The sequence below is a fragment of the Amblyomma maculatum genome, chromosome 6 (assembly GCF_055883805.1).
Source record: "Amblyomma maculatum isolate TAMU_Amacu chromosome 6, ASM5588380v1, whole genome shotgun sequence".
In the NCBI taxonomy this organism is placed as follows: Eukaryota; Metazoa; Arthropoda; class Arachnida; order Ixodida; family Ixodidae; genus Amblyomma; species Amblyomma maculatum.
The window spans coordinates 101,252,529-101,276,349 of record NC_139349.1 but is presented as its reverse complement, the minus strand read 5'-3'; the positions used below and the strand labels follow the sequence as shown (position 1 = coordinate 101,276,349).

The 23,821-nt window shown below is 46.6% G+C and overlaps 2 protein-coding genes across 6 annotated transcripts in view; one reads left to right on the top strand and one right to left on the bottom strand.

Annotated features, from left to right (window-relative positions):
* Positions 1 to 7,325: 7,325 nt before the first annotated feature.
* LOC146186451 (transmembrane protein 169) lies at positions 7,326 to 9,888 on the top strand. The gene has a single exon (XM_084607205.1). It carries the CDS (start codon positions 7,572 to 7,574, stop codon positions 8,496 to 8,498), a length of 927 nt encoding a protein of 308 aa, XP_084463331.1. The 5' UTR covers positions 7,326 to 7,571; the 3' UTR covers positions 8,499 to 9,888.
* Positions 9,320 to 23,821, bottom strand: part of ALiX (programmed cell death 6-interacting protein-like protein AliX) — a 36,568-nt gene continuing 22,066 nt past the window's right edge. Inside the window, exons 11-17 of one of the 5 annotated variants that reach the window (XM_084607200.1) lie at positions 22,594 to 22,747; positions 21,279 to 21,427; positions 18,693 to 18,824; positions 18,043 to 18,199; positions 14,442 to 14,546; positions 12,442 to 12,702; positions 9,320 to 10,515 (exon numbers count right to left, since the gene is read on the bottom strand). In XM_084607200.1, the coding sequence (XP_084463326.1) occupies positions 10,427 to 10,515; positions 12,442 to 12,702; positions 14,442 to 14,546; positions 18,043 to 18,199; positions 18,693 to 18,824; positions 21,279 to 21,427; positions 22,594 to 22,747 (1,047 nt within the window). In that variant the 3' untranslated portion in view covers positions 9,320 to 10,426. The remainder of the gene's footprint in view (positions 10,516 to 12,441; positions 12,703 to 14,441; positions 14,547 to 18,042; positions 18,200 to 18,692; positions 18,825 to 21,278; positions 21,428 to 22,593; positions 22,748 to 23,821) is intronic. The other 4 variants (XM_084607201.1, XM_084607202.1, XM_084607203.1 and 1 more) reach the window with 4 other exon arrangements.

Sequence of the window (23,821 nt, the reverse complement as noted above, 5' to 3'; positions counted from 1 at the left end):
CCTACCTAGAATTCAGGTAGGAGCTCGCCCTTCTCCCTGCCCCACACCCCCTATTAAATCTTTAGAGTCGCTCTTCTTACCGAGCCAGCGAGGGTGAAGAAGATTTAGGGCCAGCCGGAGGAAGAAGAGAAGGAAGCGTGAGCCCGTGAGCGAGGACGTGGTCAGGTCGCCATCTTGAGCTAAAGGACTGCATTAAAGGCATTCTTTCTGAACACTGTCCCAGACCTCAGTATTTGGGTGCGTACTCGTGGCCCATCTTTAAACATTCTGGTGCCGAAATCCGGGAGTCTTGTCTAGACCTTACGAGGAGCTTCGATGTGCTGCTTCCCCATGAATAGGCTGAGATCTAAGCGGACGGCTCGACGGGCTCAGAACACCCGACTTATCAATGAGGCAAATGCTCTTTTGCCATCCGATTTGACGACGATGAGCCAACTGACGTGACTCTAAGGGCGACTCAAGGTTAATAATGACGAGCTGAAGATCAACGACGAGCTCGAAGAGCACATCGACGATGACGCATGCTTCGAAGCAGAATAAGCGACGGTCATCGAGTATAAAGACAGCGCGACGCACAATTGCTGGCAGACCTCAGTCATCGCAGTAGTTTGACGTCTACGAGACTCGCCTTTAGACGCTGCTGCTCGAATCATAGCTCCCTCTTCCGAAAGGCCCGAAGCCAAGCTGCCGAAGCTCACCATAACACCTTCTGGGGCTAGACTCGTTTGGGAGCAGTTCGACCACGTTATTCTACGTAACGGTGGTCTCAATGTGGCGGACAAATTTCACTATTTGCGACGTTTCTTGAGAGGTGACGCGGCTTCAGCCTTCGTGGGCCTTCCGACAACCGAGACGTGCTACTTGGACGCCATTTCTATGCTGAAGAAACGGTTCGGCGATAAAGCACACTTATACTTCTCCAGACTTCGGACATTGCCAACAATACGTCCAACCGACGCCACGGCTCTCCGAAAGCTCTACAAGCAAGTACTGACTAACATCAGAGGGTTGGCGTTCTTGGGCGTGAGCAGGACATCATTTTCTGCGATGCTTTGCGATATCCTCCTAAGAACGCTCACGCGTTCTCTCGTCATCCAATACCACCGTTCACTATCAACTGGTGTGGCAGCCGAAATCTACGATACCGCAGCAACTGGATCAGAGCTAGATCCCTTGCTGGCATTTCTGGCGATTGAAGTCGAGAGCTTGGAGAAGACCGATTACAAAGCCCATGGGGACCCGGCAATACAGTCAGAGACCCGGACACAATATCATGCCAATCATTACAAGGCAGCGCCTGCGCAACGACCGACGTCGTCAGTTCTTGATGGTCAATCCACAAAAATAGCCGAGGCCTCTATTTTTTGCCAATCAAGCGACCACTTGACTTCGTCATGCCTTGCTGACCTGCTGCTTACAGACAAGAAGAAGCTCCTGTCATAGAGCATGCGATGCTTTCGCTGCACGACCAAAGGACACCGTGCGCGAGACTGCCGTCGCAGTATTACATCCTCCAACTGCGGTGGTCGACACGCCACTAGCATGTACAACGCGGACGCGATGCGGGGAACCCGCCAAGGAGAGGATAGAATGGCCACAAACGCAACTGTATGTACGTACCTCCCTTGAATCGTCCTCACGTATTTTGCTGCGACGTTCTGCCTGGACAGTGAGTGCCGCCACCTGCTGCTATGTTCGAGGCATCTTCGATGGAGGCAGTCAGCGCACGTCTACTACAGAACGTCTGCTTCTTGTATTATATCACGAACACCAGGCCACATATCTTGTAGCGATCGCGGAGAACCGCGCATCCCTCCGAAGCACCGCGCGCCGCGGAGGATGAAGGGGACAAAAGTATTCCTTCTCTTCCGAGGTTGGGTAACCCAAACGGGTTTCTCGATAGCGCCGCGTTTCCCTCTTCCCTCGCCGGGCGCAGGAGCGCACCGCTAGGCGTCGCAGACGCGACGCTCATTGGCCGAAAAAGGACAAAGGGCAAGATGCGCCGAGATCGGCGGGAACCGGCTACCGCCGAGGAGAGACGACAGCGAGCCGCGACAACGGAAGGACGCAAGGTAAATACCTCCCCGCTATACTTCTTTGTTGTCGCCATCTTGCCCTTCGAAGTGTCAGGCCCCATCCAAAAGGATAGGGTCTCCAGCAAGACCTTCACCAGCGTTCTTTTTGGGAAGACCCAATAAACATCTGGTTCCGGGCAAAGTCCTGTTCTGTGTTGTGTCGTATTTTGCATTACTACTTTGCGGCCGTGAGAACGGCTGCACGTGGTGTGTGATCGCGGGAGCTCTGTGTTTGCGGCCTAGACCTCAGAAGAGGCTCGACGGCTTAATAAGAACCCCCACAATCTTCAGGCTATCTGTCTTCTAGATCTAATTCTTGAAATCGATTCCTCACTTCCACAGCAAGGCAGCTGCAAGCGAAGTCCGTGGGATCCATAAAGATTGCCCTTAATACCTTTGCAAACGTCTCTGACCAAGCGGCCAAGAAACGACGCATTGTAGAGCTTCACTTTAGGAGCCAGTTTTCGGACGACGAGATCACTTTGCGTTTTATTGTGATTCCTCACATTTTCAAGGACATCGAGGAGATGCCCATGAATTCTTCTTTTGTGGCGTGGCCGACGTATTGCAGACGAATTGTCGTGCCAAAAGCCCATAAAATTCGCAACAGCAGTGGGATCAGCGTGCTAATAGGGTCGGACCAGATGTGGACTATTGATGGGGCAGATCCGTAGATGTGACACGACGGCGTCACTCATCGCTTTGGAGTCCTAGCTGGGATGGATCTTTCAAGGTGTCACAACTTGCTTGAGAACGGTGAAACTGACATCAGGAACGATGGTTTGCGACAACAGAGAGCGACGAATGGCTCCGCTCCTTTTGGGAACTTGAAAATCTGAGCAATGTCCGCAAACAGGCCACTGACCCGCGCCCCAGGGTACCCTATCGACTCAAGCAGATAAGCAGCCAGAGCACATCCGAAGGGCTTCAGGACCCATTTCAACGACATTCTTGAACCACGTTCCGGCAGAGTTAATGAGACGGCCACAGGAGATCCTCTAAGTAGGCACCCGGACTGCCGCCGGCTGGTACTCTACCTAGAAAACCGTTAGCAGAACTCCGTGGACCCCTGTGCCGACTTGTATGACCACGCATGTGGACACAAATGGAGCGGAAGTGAGTATCCTTTCGACACGCTGTCTTACCCCACTTGGTTGTGGTCACCATGGTGGTCAACCTACACCGCCGCAGCTCGACGACAAGACGAAGGAACAATTTCTTCACCAGGTGTCGAACCTGTGCGTCGACTGCAACATTGAGTACAATGGATATAACAAGAGAGAGAACTTCCAGGATGTCATGCGCAGTCTCCGCTTGCTGGCGACCAGCCATGAGGGGAACCTGACTAGACCACTAAACTGTTCCGAGGTGATAAAAGCAGGGGTTATAGAACTCATTCGCTACTACACGCGGATGGCCATGCCACTGGCGAGTCAGTAGCCGTTTCAAGCATTTCTCACGATGCAGCAAACAGCGAGCTGTATTTAATCTCCAGCGAGGGGCAGCCGGATCTGAACACGAGAGTGAGTGTGAGCAGCCTGATGCCTAGATGCATGTACCATGAGTACAACGAAAGCGTATGGATCACTCTTAGTACCAATAAGGGCTACTCAGTGCCATAAACATGGCACCAGTATTCTCGATACCATCCGTGCTTCCTTACGCCATTTTGTGCTTGATGGCACTCATCTAATCGCCTTCGACAACTGGAGGGTACATATGAAGCGCCACGAAACAATTGCAGTTTACCAAAACAAGGCTCGTGTAGTTCGGCGGCATATTTGTGTTGTCTTTGTGTTGTCTTAAGCGCTTGTGTTGTCTCATGTTCCTTTTAGTCCTGTGTTTTCGCGCTGATTTAAGATGAATCCTATCCAACTCGCCCAGTTTTCTATATTTGTCACTACGCGAGCAATACATAACCTTGTACCCTTGGAGATCAACACCGGTTAATTCGCGACCGGTAATGTGTTAAATTTTTAGAGTCGCTCTTCTTACCGAGCTAGAGAGGGGGAAGATACTGATCCAGCGGGAGGAAGAAGAGAAGGAAGCGTGAGCTCATGAGCGATGACGTGGTCAGGTTGCCATCTTGAGCTAAAGCGAATGCATTAAAGGCACTATTTCTGGACATCGTCCCAAACCTCAGTCATTGGGTGCGCACTCGTGGCCCATGTTTAAACACCGCCTTCTCTGTTTCCCAGGCTCATGCTCTTCGCAAATTGCAGTCTTTCAAACACGCGCGCACGCGCACGCACACACACACACACACACGCACGCGCGCACACACACACACGCACGCACACGCACACACACACACACACACACACACACACACACACACACACACGTTACACCAGCAAGACTGTACCTATACCGTTTCCGTTCTGATTCGTCGTGCCCCAACTGCCCTGAGCATTATGCGGATCTTGCACACTGCCTCTTCCACTGCCCTGCCCTGTCGCTGTCCAATCTCCTTTCTATCCCCCTTCCTTATCCCCAGTCCTCTCCTGGCATACCTGTCTGGCTTCTCGAGAAGAGGAGCAGCTCGGCCTGGTGTGGCAAGCGAACCTCATTTTGAGCAGTCGATTTCTACTCTGAAATAAAGTGTTTTCACTGCTATTACTCTCTAAAGGTTTCAACAGTAGTATTTGCATTTCATTGCTTGCAACCAGGCGCGCCAAAAACTGGTGACCTCGTTTTTCAAGATTTCTTATTACAGAAAGCGACCCGCCCTCCTCCTCCGGGCTCTGCTGAAGCATGCGAGCCGTCCATCATGCTGCGGATATAAGGTTGGCACCCTTTCTGTGGTGCCAAATGATCACGTCTTTTTTTCTTTTTTTCAGACATGCAGCAGATACCACATGCGCAAATTTAAGGGTATGGAATCACGTATGTTCATTTTCACTAAACTGAATAGTCTATTTGTCTCATTTGGTGCCTAAAATGTGCTTCTCACCGTCTATTTATGGCGCCGAAAACGTACTCTTTTTATTTCCAAACGGTAACGTACTCATTAACTTGACAGGAGGCATGCTTACTTCTCGCGGGACCACAACCTATAATAATAATAATAATAATAATAATAATAATAATAATAATAATAATAATAATAACTGGTTCACAGGAAAGCAAAGGCGCAGTATCTGTCACACTTGTTCTGTGGGCACCTGACCCGCGCCGCAAGTGAAGGGAGGAAAGTGGAAGTTGATGTGGAAAGAAAGAAAGAAAGAAAGAAAGAAAGAAAGAAAGAAAGAAAGAAAGAAAGAAAGAAAGAAAGAAAGAAAGAAAGAAAGAAAGAAAGAAAGGAAGAAAGGAAGAAAGGAAATTTTCTAATTTCACGGCGCACCTGTGATCTCGTTATTCGGTACAGAGCAACCATGAACATCCTATAGAACAGATCACTAAAGTATGAAATCTCATTAACGAGGCGAAGTATTTTTAAAATACCGCGAAACGTATGCGGGTGCGAGTTGGGATGGCGACCCATAGAAACACATGTAAACATAACTTACCGCAGCATTTTACTCGGTTCAGAAGCGTTGAACCCTTCTCATTTTTCGGCGAGCGTCTTGTATCACGCCCCGACATCATGTTGCATGGCACACTACATTCCCTTGCAAGTACTGTAAGTCTGACGATTTGCGGTACCATTCACAGCACGATAAACTTTCCGCGCACAGTTGCAGACGGCAATGCACCACCGGTGCTGTCGCTAGCAGACGCTCCGGAGCTGGTGGCGGCCGCGGTGGATATCGCCAGCTGCGCTGTAGAATCCCTATGCGCTGTCGTCTGCTGCAATGCACGACTCTCGTCCGGTTCGTATTGTCGTACGGCGTTTGAAAACTGCCTTTTAAATGTAATTTTGTCTAGGATGCATCACTTGAGGGACAGTATTATCAAGCAATTTACTCCATGTGGCAGCATATCAGACTGTAAACAAAACTACGTGATTCGCTACATGAGCATTTTGGAGGTATCTGTATTCACAACATAGATTATTCAGGGAGTTTTAAAAGTAGACCGCCTCCGCATTGACGCAGCATACTTCTTCAAAGCGCTGGCAAATGTTTAACGACTGGCCACCACTTCTGATGCTCTGCTAAACGAGAAAAATATTGCGGTAAGTTGCGTTATACTTGTGTTTTTATGGGTCGCCCTCCCAACTCGCACCCCCATACGTTTCGCGATGTTTTAAAAATATTTCGCCTCGGTCATAAGATTTCATACTTTCACGATCTGTTCTAGGGTGTTCACGGTTACTCTGCACCGAATAAGGACATCATAGGTGTCTCGTGAAACTAAAACACTGCTTAGAAATATTTTGGTTCCATGTATTCCTATGGGCGCTAACCTTAATTTTCACCCCCTGTCGGTTGCAACGCCGCGAGCGCCCCCTTTGTTTGTAAACACGGTGTTGGTCTATACACAGAATCACGCACGCATCAGAGTCACGTACGGCCTTAATCAAAGGTTTAGAGCCCAGGAGGTTATGTGTCTAAGCCGCGCAGATTTAGTAGCATCCACGCAAGTGCTAACCTCTGGAGGGGTGAGGACGAAAGTTTGCCTTCCAGAAATTTGTAACACTTGGGAAGCATAACCGAAGTTGGGAGCGCGAGACATCAGTACATGCGGTCGACGGACCCGGAAGATAGAAGACGTTCGTGCTCCGGGTTTCCAGAGTCATAAACATTTATTTGACGGTGTTGACTGCGGGGGGGTCGGTGCGGTGGCCTAGACTGGCCCAGGGCTCAAAGGGACCAAACTCATCGGCCAATAAAGTTTTTCGTTCCTTTGTTCGTTACCATAGCCATATATGTCATCATGCCAAGCAACTTTAGCAGCGCAGGCCAGTTTCCTTCGTTCTTTGTTTGGACGTGTTCAAATTTTTGTTAGGCCAGTTCGCTTCGTTCTTTGTTTGGATGTCTTGAAATTTTTGTTAGGTGGTGGTGAGGTATTCACAAATATGAGGAAGCTAGAAGAAAAAAAAGTTCAGTCATCAATCCGCCAGATTTCTTTGATCGTGTCATCAGTGTCATCATATCATTACGATTCAGTTTCGCTTTCAGACTACAGCCTTTCTACTTTAGCTTTTCAACGTTCTGCAAAAGCGTTTTCAGCAATCAGTCGCATACTACTTCCTTCACTCCATCTACAATGTGCAACAGTGTAATGAGATGAGCGTCAAAGTGCTCATTATTTACACGAAACCATTACCAGCCTCGCAATGTCTTCGGCAGCGTCATCGCACTCGTCATGAAACATTTTTTATGCATGTTTCGTTTTTACAATTTGGTTGTTGTTGGTTATTTTTTGACGTTATGTGAAGTTGCAATGACAGCTCGGTTCCATGGAGATCTACAATGAAGGCTCCCGTTCGCATTAGTTCCTAATAGTCCAGTCGTCCTTCTTAGAAGTAATACCTACCGACACACTGCGGAACCCGTTTCCAAGACCAAAGAAGCGTTTCGTGTGAACCGGACCGACATCGAAGCGCTCGATATGACCGAGGTGGAGCGCCCCGTATTTGTTCCCCCTCGTAAAAGAAACGGTAGCAAATCGCCGAGATCTGCTGGTGCAAAGCAAAATAACGGAATACATTGCGATCACCGAGTGACGAAGCCATGCAGCGCCGCTACTACGCCGGACAAAACTCCGGAGAGCGACCAGAGCGTCGGCTCGGCACCAGCGAGGCCGCAGCGCAAGCTGTCAGTCGAGTTCCAGCTCGATCCGGACGAGCGCGATCCAGACCAGTGGACTACGGACAGATCGCAAGCAACGGACAACGCGAGCACGGACGGAGAACTCTCCAGCATCAACGAACGGTCTTCTCTGAGAGCGGACGGGAGCCGGTACGTAACGATGACGGGAACCATCAAACGGGGCAAGAAGAAAGGTACGACGATCGACATGAAGGTGAACATCTCGCGCGAGGAACTGGACGAGATCGAGAGCAGCATCAAGGATCAGAACATCAAAGACGACGAGGACGACTGTTTTTTTGGCCTGAACAAAGGCCCGCACATTCTGCTGCTTTCTTTCGTCATCGTCCCCTTCGTGTTCATAATCTCCGCCGGTAACTCCTTTTATCTGGGCACCATGACGTGGTACAACATCCTCGTAGTGCTCAGCGAAAAACGCTCCATATTCCACAAGATATTTTTGAGCCCATTCTGGATTATTTTTTATCCGTTCCTGATTGTGCCCGCAGTATTCGGGCTGGGGCTGTACGCGGCCGCCGTTCAAATCTCTTGGGAATACGCCAAGTGGAAGCGGGAGGTGCCCGACTGGGAAAAAGGTTTCTACGGCTGGCTCTGCTGCTTCCTGCACATGGAAGAGTGCAGTCCTTACGAGGTGGTTGTCCTCTCAGACGTGCAGCGAGCCGACGAGACGCAGCCGCAGAAGTCGACGGCTGATACGCCGGTCTGAAGTTTCCCCTCTCGAGCCCACCTGTCATGCGCGGGCCCGTATGGGGCAGTGTTGTGGACTTGTGCTCCGCACATACGTGGTTTTAGTTTTTACTAGAGTGCAATGGTACGTTGCTGCCAGCGACTTGTGCCACATCCGTGCCTGCGAACTTAAGCGATCCTGTCCCCGTTTCTTTTCCGTGGGTAAGCAGTATAGCGATCCCGTTAGAAATGAAACGAGAAGGTACTTGCGGAATCCGGCAGCAGGTTTTATGCACGGAAGTTAGTTCTTACTTGGCTTTATACTGCCTCACAAGCTCAGTGCGAGCAAACAAAGTATGTTCGTTTCAATTTCAGTATGTGCATGTTCAAAGAGTGCAGAAACTCTGTATGTTCAGTTCATTATATACGACTACGGCTGATCCCTTTGCTATTTGGGAAGTGGCTGCTGCAACTCAATGTGTTGTCTACTGTGTCATACAACTATTGTAGAGTGTGCATAACACTCCATATTATCTTGCAAACGTTGCCATATCATTGTGCAAAGTTCCTTGCGCATTCTAGTCATACGAAGTGCTTATTCCAGGTAGTTTCATTTGCGTGCCCTCGTGTATGTGTGTCCAAGTGTCAATATATCTAGCATACAGCCATTTTTTACCAATCACATACTTAATTTGATAACACAGTGTCAGACTCTTTTGGTGCTGATTCTTATACTTCGCTATACCATTTTGCAAAACTGTGCATACTTGATTACAACTGTGATATATTAGCATATACTTGTAATATATGTTACCGCTCATCTATCAGTGGCAAGCATGTGTGCAAGAAACATTCATCATCATCACATTAATAGTCATGTTTATTAGTTTGTGCCAAATACATGTTTTTATTGTGCATTTTTAAACATGATGCCTCTAGTCATGGAAAGTAGTCTCTTCTGTAGTAATGGTACACCTTACTCTATGCCTATCGGTTATTTGAACCTAGCAAGCAAAATGCTGCAATTTTCATCTATTTACGCCCTGCTCCGTGGAACTAAATTTGCGATGCAATGTAGTGTGTACATTGAAGCCTGATGCAATGACTCTCAATGACTTTATATGGTTCCATGACTGCTTGCCTCGGCAAGCCACTACATGAACGAAGACTGTGGTTGTGAATCCAACATTTCCAGTCTGCTGCAGATTATGATCTCAAGTCATTTGTTCATTCAGCTGCCACTTCGGAACAAAAACTGTGTGCGCGTGCAGAGCATGTACATTAGTAAATGAACAGAATGGTGTGAGCACTGAAAATAAACGCTCGTTCGAGGCTCTGAATGAAAAACTGTGTAAAATCCATAACTGAATATGCACTCGTGTACAAGACAAACAAAACATTTGGCCATCAAACCATTTTTTTTTTTTGGACAATCATATGCATACTTACACACTGGCTCTTGCCGGACAACACGAGCACAACTCCGAACGCAAAAAAGGAAATGCCAATTTTCAATAATACGCCGCTATGAATTTATCTTATATGTGTTTATTGGAGAGACCACATTAAAAACTTTTATCATGCAATACTTGTAAAGAAGTGAAAGTTGTGTATACATAAAGGTCTATGAGGGAAGAAAAGATATAACAATAAAAAGCAACAATGGTATAAGCCTAGTAAGGCAATAACAACAAGCAGCATCACCTCCTAAACAAAACAAATTGGTTGATCACAATTTTAGGACATTCCATGGCATGCTACAGCGGCACTTCAAAATGGTGTTTTTTTGTAAATCGAACTTTGGCCACAATTCATTATAAAGGGAGTTGTACAGTAAGATAAGAGCGATAAGTGTTAGTACAGCAACAGACAACATGCAAAAGCAAAGAAAACAAGCATACGAGGTTAGCCACACTCCTGCGAACTAAATCTATTTTTCTTCCGCTCGCGAAAGGAATGGCTTGGCAATTAGTGCGGCTGCCGCGGATACGGATATGCTGGGTACTGATGTTGGGCAGGTGGGTACTGTGGGTACGGCTGGTACTGTTGAGGTACACCTGCAAAAGTAAGAGAGTAATTTGATTTGTAAATAGATAGCCAACTTTCTTTACTACACTCGAAGTATTACGCAACATCAGTGACACATGGAAACTCATACAGGGTGTTCCAGTCAACAGCTTCAAGAGACTGCATCATAAAAGTCTCATACATTGTTTAAAATTTCATTTAAGCCTGCATAAAAAGCCAAAAAGCAGCAATTAATAACAACCAACAGCTACCAGAAACTCTTATTTGTGAACTTTCCGGAGCCACGAATGGCAACCTGTTCGACTGTCTCGTGTCTCCAGGTGCGATATCTCTGGAAACTAAGCAGCACATGCTTATTAAGCCTACTAGCTGTTGAAATATAAAAGAAATCTGCACCATTTTACACGGTGCAGACAATACGAAACGACGAAAAAACTTCACGCAACATTTGCTACAATGCAAGACGGAGAGCAGCAGCACTGAAAATTGGCGGTGGGGCAAGCGCCCATGTTCTGACGGATGCCGTGCTAGACTGGGAAACCGTAATGGTGAAGAGGTGCTATTGTATTTCAGTTCAGTGGCAAATTTTAAACTGCAAACTGTGATGTTTAAGACACATGTACTATGGAGATACCATAGTGGGGGGAGCCCCAGATTTAGATCACCTGGGACTTCCTACATGTGCACTAAGCACTTTTATATTTTTAAACTCCATTAAAACATGGTTGTGATGGCCACGGTCGAACTGCACCCGTGGGATCGGCGGCAGCCATGGCAGGTTTGGGTCAGTGGAAGCCGCAAACCCAGGACAAGTGGCAGTTGCTTTTCGAATCCGCTCATGCAGACTGGCAACTAACTCTCTCCTTATGCAATACAGTAATTGTCATATTTTAAATATCTTATGTGTTTTAAACCACACTGCAGGGCTGCATTAAATCCACAGCACACACTATTCACCGCAGAGTTCCAAAACGCAGCAGAAATACAACTACAGTTCAATCGTTTTAGTAGTGGGCTATGCATGTACAACAAACTGGAAAATAACAACTGCCGTTGCATTTTATATTTTAAACACGCCTCAATCATTCCTATAATCAAAAGCAGTGTAATGCCACTCTGGTAGAGAATAAAGCACCAGGCCTTTCAGACTGCTGTGCCTACATATTGCTTTACTTTATTTCGTAGATTACATTGCCGTCATGGTCTGTTCCTCACTCAATGCAATAAGGCTGCTTACTGAGCTCAGTTTCAGAAAAGTCTTACAGGCATTAACGTCAAACAATGCAACACACATTTTAGCAGTGTAAAACTATTTTTGTAGCGTTAGCTACACTGGCCGAGGGTGAGCAGTTTCGCGTGGCTCCTAGACAGCCGTGCTGCGCAAGCGTGAGAAGCAGTAACGTCACACGGCACGCAGCTGGCGCGCCTCACCAGTCTGCGCATTCCAGAGGAGTGGCATCTTAGCTGCGGCAGACGCATTGGCTCCGGCGCATGACCAATTGTGCGCCTCTGCTGCGTAGCAGCCAAGTCTGCCACTGCACTGGAGCCGCTTTATAGCGCCGTGCATGCGCAGAGGTATCAGTGGGGGTATATATATATATATATATATATATATATATATATATATATATATATATATATATATATATATATATATAGCGGAGCATTTGTCAGTGTGGTATAGCCATGGAGAAGGAAAGCGAAATCGCTGCTAAGAGGCGCAAAAGAGAGAAGAAGCTTAACTCATCGGATCCCGAGGTAGTTGCCTGGCAATTGGCGGTTGAGTGTACCAAGAACGAACATAACAAGGCTAAACGTGCTGGGAAAGCCAAGAATAACCAGCTGAACCTTAGCTAACGCTACATATATCTTGGCATAGCTGAGCTCAGTCACTGCCTTTTTTTTTTTTTTTCCCCCTTGATTGGAATCCATCACTTTGGGCACAGCTGGCTTACCTCCGCCACCAGGGTACGCCGGCTGTGCGTAAGGATTGTACACGGTGGGCATGGGCACAGCTGGGTACGGCGTGTATCCTGGGTACTGCGGGTACCCGGGGTAGGCCACCTGTGGCTGGGGCATTCCTTGGGGCCCATGCAGCGGGTAGGGCGGTGCCCCGGCCCCCCCTCCACCACCTGTCGCTGCACTGCTGGGAGCCGTCATCGGGGGAGGGGGTCGCGGAGGCGGCGTCTTGCTCACTGCCGATCCACCACTGCCACCTGCCGGGAACACAAGAAGCCAAGGCTACTTGTCCAGCTTGCCACCAAGAAGAGGCACAAGCGCAAAACACTTGACAGCTGGTGGCTTATTGCTATCTTGTGCTATGGAAAGGAGATTCAGCTGAATTATATCTTGATGCAAGGTCGTATTCCCTCAAAGGCATAGCACTTTAGCAAGAAATAAGAAATGTCGTAAAAAATGGCAGTGCCAACTAGCATCGGTTTTGTGGTGCAATGGTGATACTTTTTTTGGGCGTCCACGGGACCAGTTTGAATCCCCTTGCTGAACTTGCTTTTCTTCCCTTTTCCATTTTAGGGCACAGCTCTTAAGTACGTACTCCTATATGGCGAGTCAGTATCACTATGGCATAGTAGTCAGCATAAACAACCACCTTCCACCCAAAGCAAGCAGTAGCAGAAGGAAGTGCTACCTGCCACAGGTGGCAGTGAAGAGACAGAAATCCCCTGCCCGCATTTAGGCAAGAAGGAAGAAGGACAAAGGTTGAAAAGCAACAGATGGCCTCGGGGTGTGCAGCGAAAGTGAAAGCATGAATACCGGAGGATGTCTGCCATAGGAAGAAGCCAAAAGGTGGCTACCGTGGAAAGAGGAGGTGCTACAAAAAGCAGCCGAAGGGTGACTACTGCGAAAGTAGAAGGTTATAACAAGAGCCCAAGAATGTAGCCCCAGAAAGGCGAGAATGAAAGTGGAGGAAAAGGATGCCGCTTGAGTGAGGAAAGCAGCAACAGAAGAGCGACAGTGGAGGGAAAAGTGCAGTTTGTACCGGCTGATGCGCAATATGTAATTAACAAGTTAGCATTTATGTTCTCATTTAGCGGAAAACCAGCATAGGTGCTGTAGTCAGCATTCTGAGCGAAAAAGCACGAGAATGCCTCTGGCATGTGGTATTTGGCTGGTAACATGAATAGCAGGAATGCAGGTAGCGCGGACTGCTGCCTTAGTTGGCAGCTGCCAACTTTGTTAGCTCTTTTGAGACAGGGGACACTTGGACACCGAGACTGACATGCTAGCCGTAGAGTACACACGCACTTTTATACGAATTAATTAAAGTAGGGTTTTATATCGATGCTGGGTCGTCTTTCACATAACATAATAAGTATGTGTCGGACCATAGAGGCACAAATTAAGGAATTAATGGTTAAACGAGTAGCAACATGCATGTACAAGATGATGTATCCAAAAGCGGAAGTGCAGTCTGGAGCAATTAACACAGTCATGTCATACCTCTAAAGGCAGAGCTTAACTGTCCCCCAAATATGTTTTCAGTGAAGAGAACTGCACCCCCCTCACCCAAACACCTCCCGAGATGAAGTCGGCGAGGCAAGGTGGAAGCACCAGCAGGGGTCATTGCTTCAGCATATTGCAAAGTTAAAATACCCGAAGAGCTGCACTCGAAATTTCGTAATTGTCAGTTGGCAAATTTTTCTTTCCTTTTTTTAGCTCAAAATCGACATGCAAATTATTTACGATCTCTCCTAGGTGTGCACTACCATCCAGGTAAAACACTGAGATGCTTCTCAGCCAAAACCGTTAGTTTCAAATTCCATAAGACAAGCTCGGAGGCAAAGCATGAAGTTGTGATTTTTGGAACCTTGAGAGAATAGAACTGCTCTAGATTGACCTCCCAACCAAAGCTCCAGTACAGCTCCAATGACAGCAATGTTACCCCGCTGGTTTTCACAGTAAAGTTTACTCTGCCAAGCAGGTGGTTTGGGGCAACCACCTGAAACCTTCTGTGGCGTGACTTGGGCGTTGCTGGTAGTCGTTGGGGGAGGGGGTCGCGGAGGAGGTGTCTTGCTCACTGCCGATCCGCCAGTGCTGCCTGCTGGGAACGACGGACACGAGAGGAGCAAAAACCACAGATAGTTTTATGCTAAGAGTGGGCACAAGATCCAGGAAATGTTTATGACAGTTTTAACAGCTAATGAGGCACTAATACAGATTAGTGACATCTGGTGACAGGAAAAAAAGAGGAAAAAGTCACATCACATGATTTTGCAAGCAAATCCCCATTAGATCTCCAAGGACAGCCATATTTGTCCTCTGCAGGCTGTACAGTACATTTCACCATGTCTATACTTTGCAAGTAGGTGGCTTGGAGCAATCTATTGAAACCTTCCATGAGATTTTAGTGGTGCTGGAGAGTTTTCAGTTTCACTAGGAAAAAGTATGACTAGGAACCTCACTTGGCTTTTCTTCAATTTGGTTTAGGTCTGGTTTATGGGGTTTGCCATCCTAAAGTGACTCGGGCTATGAGAGACACTGTAGCGAAGGGCTCCGAAAATTTCAACCACCAATTTTTTAAATTTACTTAAAGAACACTACCACCATGCAATTCAAAGTTACATAAATGACTGACTGCTTTAGAGAGCTCAAGGGCTGTTCTATAAAAAAAGTAGTGGCGCAGTGGTTACGACGCTCGACTACTGTTCCCAAGGACGCGGGATCGAATCCCGGCCTCGGCGGCAGCTTTTCGGTGGAGGCGAAAAGCAAGGCGTCCGTGTGCTGTGCGATGTCAGCGCACGTTAAAGAACCCCAGGTGGTCGAAATTTCCGGAGTCCTCCACTACGGCGTCTCTCATAGCCTGAGTTGCTTTGGGACGTTAAACCCCACAAACCAACCAACCAAAAAAGTAATGGTTGCAATGAAAATGTGAAAAATGTGACAAACAGCTCAACTGCTCAGCATCAAGATTTAATAACACTCAACGATTCATACCCCCCAAAAGAGCTCAACTGTAAGCCAAAACGGTTTTGTGCAAACCAAGAAAAATAAGAAAGCAATTGAGAAGCAAAGGAGGAAACTGAAAGGGTGTGGGAAGAACTAGAGGCACAGCTAGGCTAAAAACACTCATATCACCTCACAATGCCTACTCTGCTGGTATCAAGAACACGGTGGGAGAGGATTCTGCAACACGAGCGGCTCAGGTTAAGAAAACATTCATGCATTCACTGCATATATTCACAGCAACTCAAACCTGAACAACCACAAGAGACGATGCACCAGTTGTATGTAACACGACCTTATCTACACATGCAGCAAGCTCAACAGGACAAGTCACACGCATGCGAATAAACGTGCTGACGAATACAAGAAGCAGTTTTAGCATTTACCGCACATTTAGCAGTGTTTTAGTGCATTCGAATTGAGACTTACTGCCTGTCCCTTGCAGTTCAAATAATTGAGCTTTTACTGCATTAGCATCTTGTACCCTGCCGAAAATCTTGCTATAATTGCTTCTGCAGTAATAGTATGACAGGAAACAAAAATAAATTAAACATTTTGCACGGGTGCTGCAAACAAACCACTTCAGTTGCATCACTTTTATTAAAGTGATAGCATTTGAACGGACAGCATGAGCAAACCCTGACGTCCAGTGATGAAAATAGTCTTGCTGAAACTCACATCCTTGGTTTCAGCAGGTCGAGCGCCCTAATGACTAAGACAATGTGGCGGGGTGTATAGAGAATGTGACCGTTCCACATCAGTATAACTGGAACTGGAATTACCATAAAAACTCGTGTAAACACAAGATTTTCTTCCCCTGATTTTATCATGTCAGATTTTTGCCTCATATTACATGAGGATACGAAAAAATTGCAGCCTAAATTCGCAGCGTCGGTCATGCTTTCGAGAAATGCGGGGTACCGAACACGCTTAGAAATACCGGAAAAGATTTTATGCAGAAGGATGTCTCAAGCAACGGACTCTCGACAGACAATGCACATACCGGACGACGACGATCGCGAAAACTCTGAATCTGAGAACACTTCCTCGGCGCACACGCCGCACGCCTGCACGCGGTGCTAGATGCGAAGAGGCGGGAGCACCGCGTATCATAGCCGGCTGCTCGTGCACTGCTGTCCAGTGTCCGAGCTGAAGGCGTCCTACTGGTTTTAAAATAGCCGGAGGACTGATTAGTAGGGCGAACGTGAGGTGCTCTTCTCATTACGGTGCATAAAATTCTCCGATAACGCATGTCAGCATATGAAGGGGAGCGATACAGCAGCGGCACATGAAGGTTCGTGGGACTATTGACGCCTGGTGCAGGATTGCATGGCACATGAAAGTGCGGAGCGCGTACGATTCACGAGGTAACCACGAAATATAGTGCAAATAAATACCTCTGCTGATCCTTCCTCACTCGCATTATACGCGGATGAAAGCTTTTCCTATTTTTATTATTTTGCAATTACACCTCTCATTATATGCGGGTCAGTATTATACGTGGGTTTTTACAGTAAGCTGTACTTACTAGGCCAGAAATATCTGCATGCCATCATCTAACAAGACCAGCCTAAAAAAAAAATATTCACTGTCAATCTCGCCTACTATAATATAACCTTTGCTTTGAACTACCGTATAAACTGTATATAGGTTGAGCGAGAATATAGGTCGACCCTCTTACCGTGAACTAAAAAAAAAAAAGTAGAGTCGCATATATTTACAACATCGACTGTGTCCCTGTATCATCGGAGCTACGATCCCACTCCAAACTCTCAGCAGCGTCATCGGAAGCTGACTCTTAGCTGCTCGTCACCTCCCATATTGTGTCACCTCGCTCCATCAAGCGTGCTGCTTATGCAGTATTTCTTGAAAGGTTGCATGCGAACAGCTTATCTTGTCTACAGCACCAAACGCTCTTTTCTGAAATGCTCAACTGTCGCTGGGAGAGTGGCCATATTGCCGTTCACTCTGGTGAACATCACTTTTTCTGGATAGCCACTGTAAACTGCCTCCACATGCCATTATTCATTGCTAAAGAGGCATTTTATACTCTCATGGGTCGAACGAAAGAGCGCACGCGAAAATACATGCGCTTGGGACGGAACAAAAATGCCGGCAACTACAGGATGTCGACACTATTTTGGCTGTCCTTCACGAGCAGGCACGCCACTTGTCGCCAGAATATGCCTCAAATTCTGCTAAAGACCACTATATAAGACAAAGGACGACTTCACCTTGCTTCTTTTGAGAAAAAATCTCGACCTATATTCCGGTTTATATGACAGTTGTTCTTATAATTGAATAGGCACCATTTCAAAGGAACCTTCAGTTTCATGGCTTTGTATAAGGTTGCACAAACCTAACAATATGTTGGGCTCTATGTCTCGGAATTTGTATACAACCTATGAGCAGGGCATTTAATCTGGTAAATCAAGGTTCTTTATCGTACACAAACAAGCAGAACATGGGTACGCTATCTTCATTTGATCAACATCAAAACGCAGCCAGGAATTGATCCCGTGACCTCGGGCTCAACGACCAGACGCGACAGACACAGAGTTGCCACACATACCAAAGCGCTGATAGATGCCTACCGTAATGCGAAGGTGGAGCTGGTGTTGGAGCTGGCTTGTTGACAATCGACTGCTGTAGGTGCTTCATCAGCTCTTCCTTCTCAGTTTTCCGAGCAAAGCAGAAATCGCTGATCTTGTTTTGGAAGGCCAGCAGAATTTGGGTGAGATCGTTATAGAACTGGAAAATGAGAATTAAAGGGAGGCAAAGGAAATTACCCAACACGAGAACTACCGTACTTGCCGCACCATCCCCGTGCTAAGCATATTCAAATGTTAATGTCACATGTTAGCTATGGTCACTGAAACAGAGCTTGCCTATTTAAATTCCAACTAACTTAACCAGGGTAAATGAACATGTATTTGTTCCAATCTCACTTTGCAAGAAAGGCAATGTCACTTTATTCACACGATAAGTGAAGCTGTTTGTCGTAGCAATGATTCATCCCTAACCGTCACTATTTTGTCGTAAGTAGGGGAAATAAACTACATTCTGGTAGGTTGTCAACTCCTGCAACAACGCAAATTCATGAAAAGCGTTCAGAAACACTCCTTTTTAAATTATTCTCCGTATTCCTCCCTCCTTTTCTCTATCTAACACAAGAAGGTCACCATCCAAAGAAAGGCTGATTGACAACTGCACGCTTCACAAAGAGCAGCATGCATCAACGTACCTTGGTACCCTCTTCCAAGTTTGCCATAAGCTCCATGTACATGTCGTAGGCTGCGGCAAGCTCCATCAAGACAGCCTCGCGATTGTTTCCACCCCTTCCTTGCTTCTCCTGACAGAACTCGGCATTTGCAGCCTGGGATCAAATAAAGCCTGTCGATTAGTATGGTGCGGAAAAATCTTGGCACAGTTAAAAGGTGCCATACTTATGCATTTCAGCCAAAAGCTCCAAGGTGCCAAAAAAAGGGTGCTAAAAATGAGTATGGATTCAGAAGCCCACAAAAAGCATCCCCTGATTCAGCCCAGTTAGGATAAACGAAGTTGTGGCTACTAGTAAGGTGTTCCAGGAAGGCCAGGAGAGAAATGCTGATCTCGATGATATGAATTTGTAGAACTCCCTGGCCAGAATACACAGAGCACTACAGTCGAACCCGGTTATATCGAACCCGGATATATCGAATTTTGGTTATATCGAACTCACGGAATATCCTCTTGAAAATCCCATGTAAAAGTATAGGAAAGCCGCTTCATATATTGAACTTAATTTCACCGGTCGTTCGATATATCGAACTCCGCATCACGCACTGGAAAGTGTGCCTTCCCCAAAGATGATATCGCATCACCCTTGGCCATTTGCCGCATGACAATTCCAAGCCACGCGCGGAAGGAATGAGAGGGGACAGTTCGGCGACGGCTGGTCTGGGCAGCGCCGCGCCCATTCCCCAAAGGCGCGCGCATCTGCAGTTATCCTTTTCCGCGCGCCAACACATGACGTTTGCAAGCCATGTGCGTGGATGTGCCCATCCTTTTGTCGAGCTATCTCTCTCCTTCAGCACGCGCTACGCATGCGCCAAGCCAGCTCAGCCCGTTTGCAGACAGGCGTCGGATGTTTTCTGCAGCGTTTGTTGCGAACCCTCTGCGCGCGGCGGCTGAGCGGCTGACGTGGCTATGGCGCCTGCGGACGTTAAAAAGCGGCAGCTCTCTCTCTCTCTTTTTTTTTTTTTTGAGAGTCATCCTTTCTTATCGTTGTACTGTTCAGACGTTAAAAAGCGGCAGTTTTTATTTTTTTTTTCGGGAGTCGTTTATTCTTGCATGTATGAATCAACGAAAGCAGGCTGTCAGCTGCTGCTATCATGACGCCCGCCCCAAGCGCGGCGTGATAAATCAAACCAGGCTTGTGCAATCAAGCCATCACCGGCACTCTGCCAAGTTCGCTCCTGGCCACCGCAGGAGCTATCAAAAGATAAACGCGCCCCGACGTTATCGCTGCACAGCATCTTGGCACGCTGCCAAGAAATGAGCTGTGGATGAGACGACCGAAACGGAGTGACGCGCGCCATCGACATGCAAGCGAAAACGCTGGAGATTTCTGCCGCGGCGACACAGAAACCTTGTTTTGAGCTGCCGCGGTGGCTCAAGCGGCGAGAGGGACACAGTTTAGCAAGTTTGAAATTTTTCGCTCTGTCGCTGCCGCTCGTCGCTGAGATCGCTCAATCGCTTGCATGTGAGCGAGCTGGCCTTAACGAATTTTTTTTTTCAAATTCTCGGGTGCAAAAGTGGAGGGTGGGTTCATTATGCGAGTGGGTTGGTTACGCGACAAATACGGTATCGTTTTTTCGCATCGTAAGTGCCGTCACAAGCCGATTTCTGTATATCGAATTATCGATATATCGAACTATTTCGCGATCCCCTTCGAGTTCGATATATCCGGGTTCGACTGTAGTATGCCCAGAATTTCAGATGTTTCAAATACACTTCTGTACCATTACAAATGATACAAGCATGTAAGCCATAACCGGAAGCACGACCACTAATCGCTAATGCCACTTCACCAGTCATGTAGTATGCACCGCAAGCAGTGTGCAGCAACGCACGGCTCAAAATAAATACCGTCAGCGAAAAACAGATGTACACGACCAGTGTTCACACAAATGAATTTTGCCGGTCTAGGACGATACGAGTCCCGGCGTGTACAAATACGTTTTGCAACATTGCGAGACTCTTATCATCGGTTATCTTGGCAACCTTGCCCAGCAGTACAGGTGCGCACAGGTATGTCACTCCACAGCTCAACACTACATCAAACAACCTGCACTTCGTACATCTTAGTCATGTGCAAGGGAGTATGACATCGGCTGCTTGACGATGTGAACAGAGACTTTTGATTTCAATGGTCCGGTGTAAGCAGCAGCTATGGTTTCACACTGCTGCAATTAATGAATACACACTATGAAAGAAGTCTATGTGTCTCACAACTTGTGCTAACTTTCAATGAGCTTTTCTACGCTGTGCTTTTGTTTTCGAAGCTGCCTCACTGACCACACATAGTGAACAAAGTGCCACAGTAAATTAACCGTTTCAGCAGTAACCGGATTTACGTCAGTGCATTCTCCATGCTTCTGCGTGCGGACTTTATAAGTTTTGGGTGACACAAAGATTGTTTTATGACCTGGTGAGATTCGTATTTTTTGAGACTCTACTGTACAAGAAACTACACAAAAGTTTTCTACCGTGCAGCCGACTATTGCCACTTTGTGGGAGTTTCAGCGCATGTTGCTTTTGCCGTTGGTTCGTTTCAAGCGTGATTCACCTGGATGCTTTGGACCACTTGCTGCTCCTTGGACAGACTCTCAGCGACTTGTTTCTGGAGGGGTCCCAGCGTTTCCCCCAGCATCTCCACAGAGAGGGCCTGCTCATTGATCGAGCCATCGTCAGTCAGGGCAGCCAGGAACTTGGGCTCTGCCGTGGCAAATGTCAGTTGCAAATTAAAAAAAAAGGGAAGCAAATTATAGAGACTAAAATATAATCGGTGCACATATACAAGCAAGACGACATGCACATTCATTATAAAGAAAAAACTTTACAACTAATATTACCCGATGAAAAAGTATCGAAAAGACATTTCTTAGACAAGAAACGCGCCTGAACAGTAGCACGTTGAGCCCGAAATATTTTTTGGGGGGCCTTTAAAGGTGCCCTGCAACGCATTTTCAAGACCTCTCATTGACTTCTCTTAAAAGAGCAACTACAAACAAAATTTTCTCTTAAAAACGACCAATGCAACGACGCCACCGCCTATCGATACCACTGGCAAACCAATACCAAGCAATGGGACGTAGCAATAGAATGGTGCATTTTCAGAGTTGCTCTGCTGCCATGTTCTTGTTGTTCAGCCCCTTCCCCCTGTCAGCAGGGTGTAATTTTGATGGCATGCCATTTCTAATACTAAGCAGCATGATAAAAGCAGTGATGGAAATTCTGGCAATATGTTTGCATTTCTAACTGAGACACAGCCTAGTGGTGCGGAAATGCATTTTGCAGTTCTGAAAATAAAGCAACGGCTTGTCTCTCTCCACCTTTCCATATAATAATTCACATGACAGCTACAACAGTCTCACTGAACTATTTCAATGCATGGCTCAGATGAAGCAAGCACAGGCAGCTTCTATGCTGAGACCAGTCTTCTGTGACTGATTAGTCTTGTAATAGCCATTCTAAAAAAAGCAAAATTTCACTGCCATTTATCTTGAGCCTTCTGCAGCTTTGGTTATGTAACAATCACCTGCTATACTGCAATGACTACAGCTGCATCACTGAATGCGAAATGCCACTAGTGGGCTGACTTCTCCTAAATGTATATAAGAGTGCAGCTACAAAGAAGTTGATAAACAGGATAAAAATGTGTACATGATGACCTATGGTTAGCCAAGGGTTAGAGGAGCTGCACGATCTGTTCTTAACTGGGCTGGCCATTACGTTCTAGCAATTCTGAGAAAGGGAAAGCCTCAAGCATAAGCAGCTCTTTAGTTAAAGGCGTTTCAAGAACTCTTTTATCGCGGAAGATCAAAAATGGTTTTAGAGTGGCTAACGTGAAGAACATGAATTTGGTGACAGACACCACTCACTCATGTCCACCGTGGAGCTCTTGAGCTCCGATTCGATGGCTTCGCGTTCCGCCTTAATGGTCTCCACTTCCTCCATGAGCTGCCTCAGCCGCTGGACACAGGGCGAGTTGGAAGCAGTGGGGTTGCCCGAGGGGATGCCACTCTCGAGCTCAGCCTGCGTGTGAGAGGATGCCATAACCAGTGTTACGCCTCTGCAACTTGCTGGAAGTTTCCAATCTTTCCTTTAATCGCGGCAGAGTTAATGGTCCCGCTCTCTGGAAGGCTCTGTTCTCTGAAAAATCTAGCATCGACGTTTTCGATGTGACCAAAAGAAAAAACACGAACATTCCTATGGCAGATGGCATGGTTGGGAACTGATGGTTGTTAGGTTGAGTGACATCTCGAGACTACATGACATGTTCCTTTTGAAATAAGGGGCTGAGATGGGAATCCGAAATGGCCGGGACCATTGGATCCTGAATCAACGCACTACTCCTAGGCAATGCGGGCACCCTTGTACGGCTTGGTTGAATGGGGCTTTATATCCCCTTCAGGCACGAAAAAAATCTTTGCAATACAAAAATTATCTGAGGGCCATTTTCGGTTCTCCATGCTTCAAATGACGTGTCCTGAAGAAACCGAAGAAAAATTTTTATTTTTTCATTGCTTTTTGCAATGTCCCCATTCGGGGACATTGGGGACGCCTCAATACAGATAACATAATGCATACTATTAGCTGAAGGTGTGATAGTGTCCTTAGCAAGATATTTATTTTATTTATTAGAAAATACTGCAGCCCAATTCAGGGCTATAGCAGGAGTGGGTATACAAAATTTCATACAATTGAACACATCAAAGACATATAACAGAAACAAAAAATATTATCACAACACATAATACCTTCTAATGCTACGACTCAATTGCCGATGCAAATTCAGAAATTGATGATGAACGGATGTCTCCATGTAAGCAGTTCCAATTCTCCAGTGTGAGGAAAGAAACTGTATTTGAAAGCGTTGGTAAGGGGAAAAAAAGGTTGTTTATTAAGATTATGATAGCTCCCAGTTGCAGACAGTTCTGAAAAGAAGATATGCTCTGAAAGGCAACTGAAAGAATGCATTATAGAACGAAGAAGTTTGAGAAACTCAATTTTACTGCAGGATGAGAACGGACTTAGTTTTAGAGAGGACATTGCAGATAAGGGTGAAAAATGGAAGTCGTAGCAGCGACAAATAAATCTTGCAGCTTT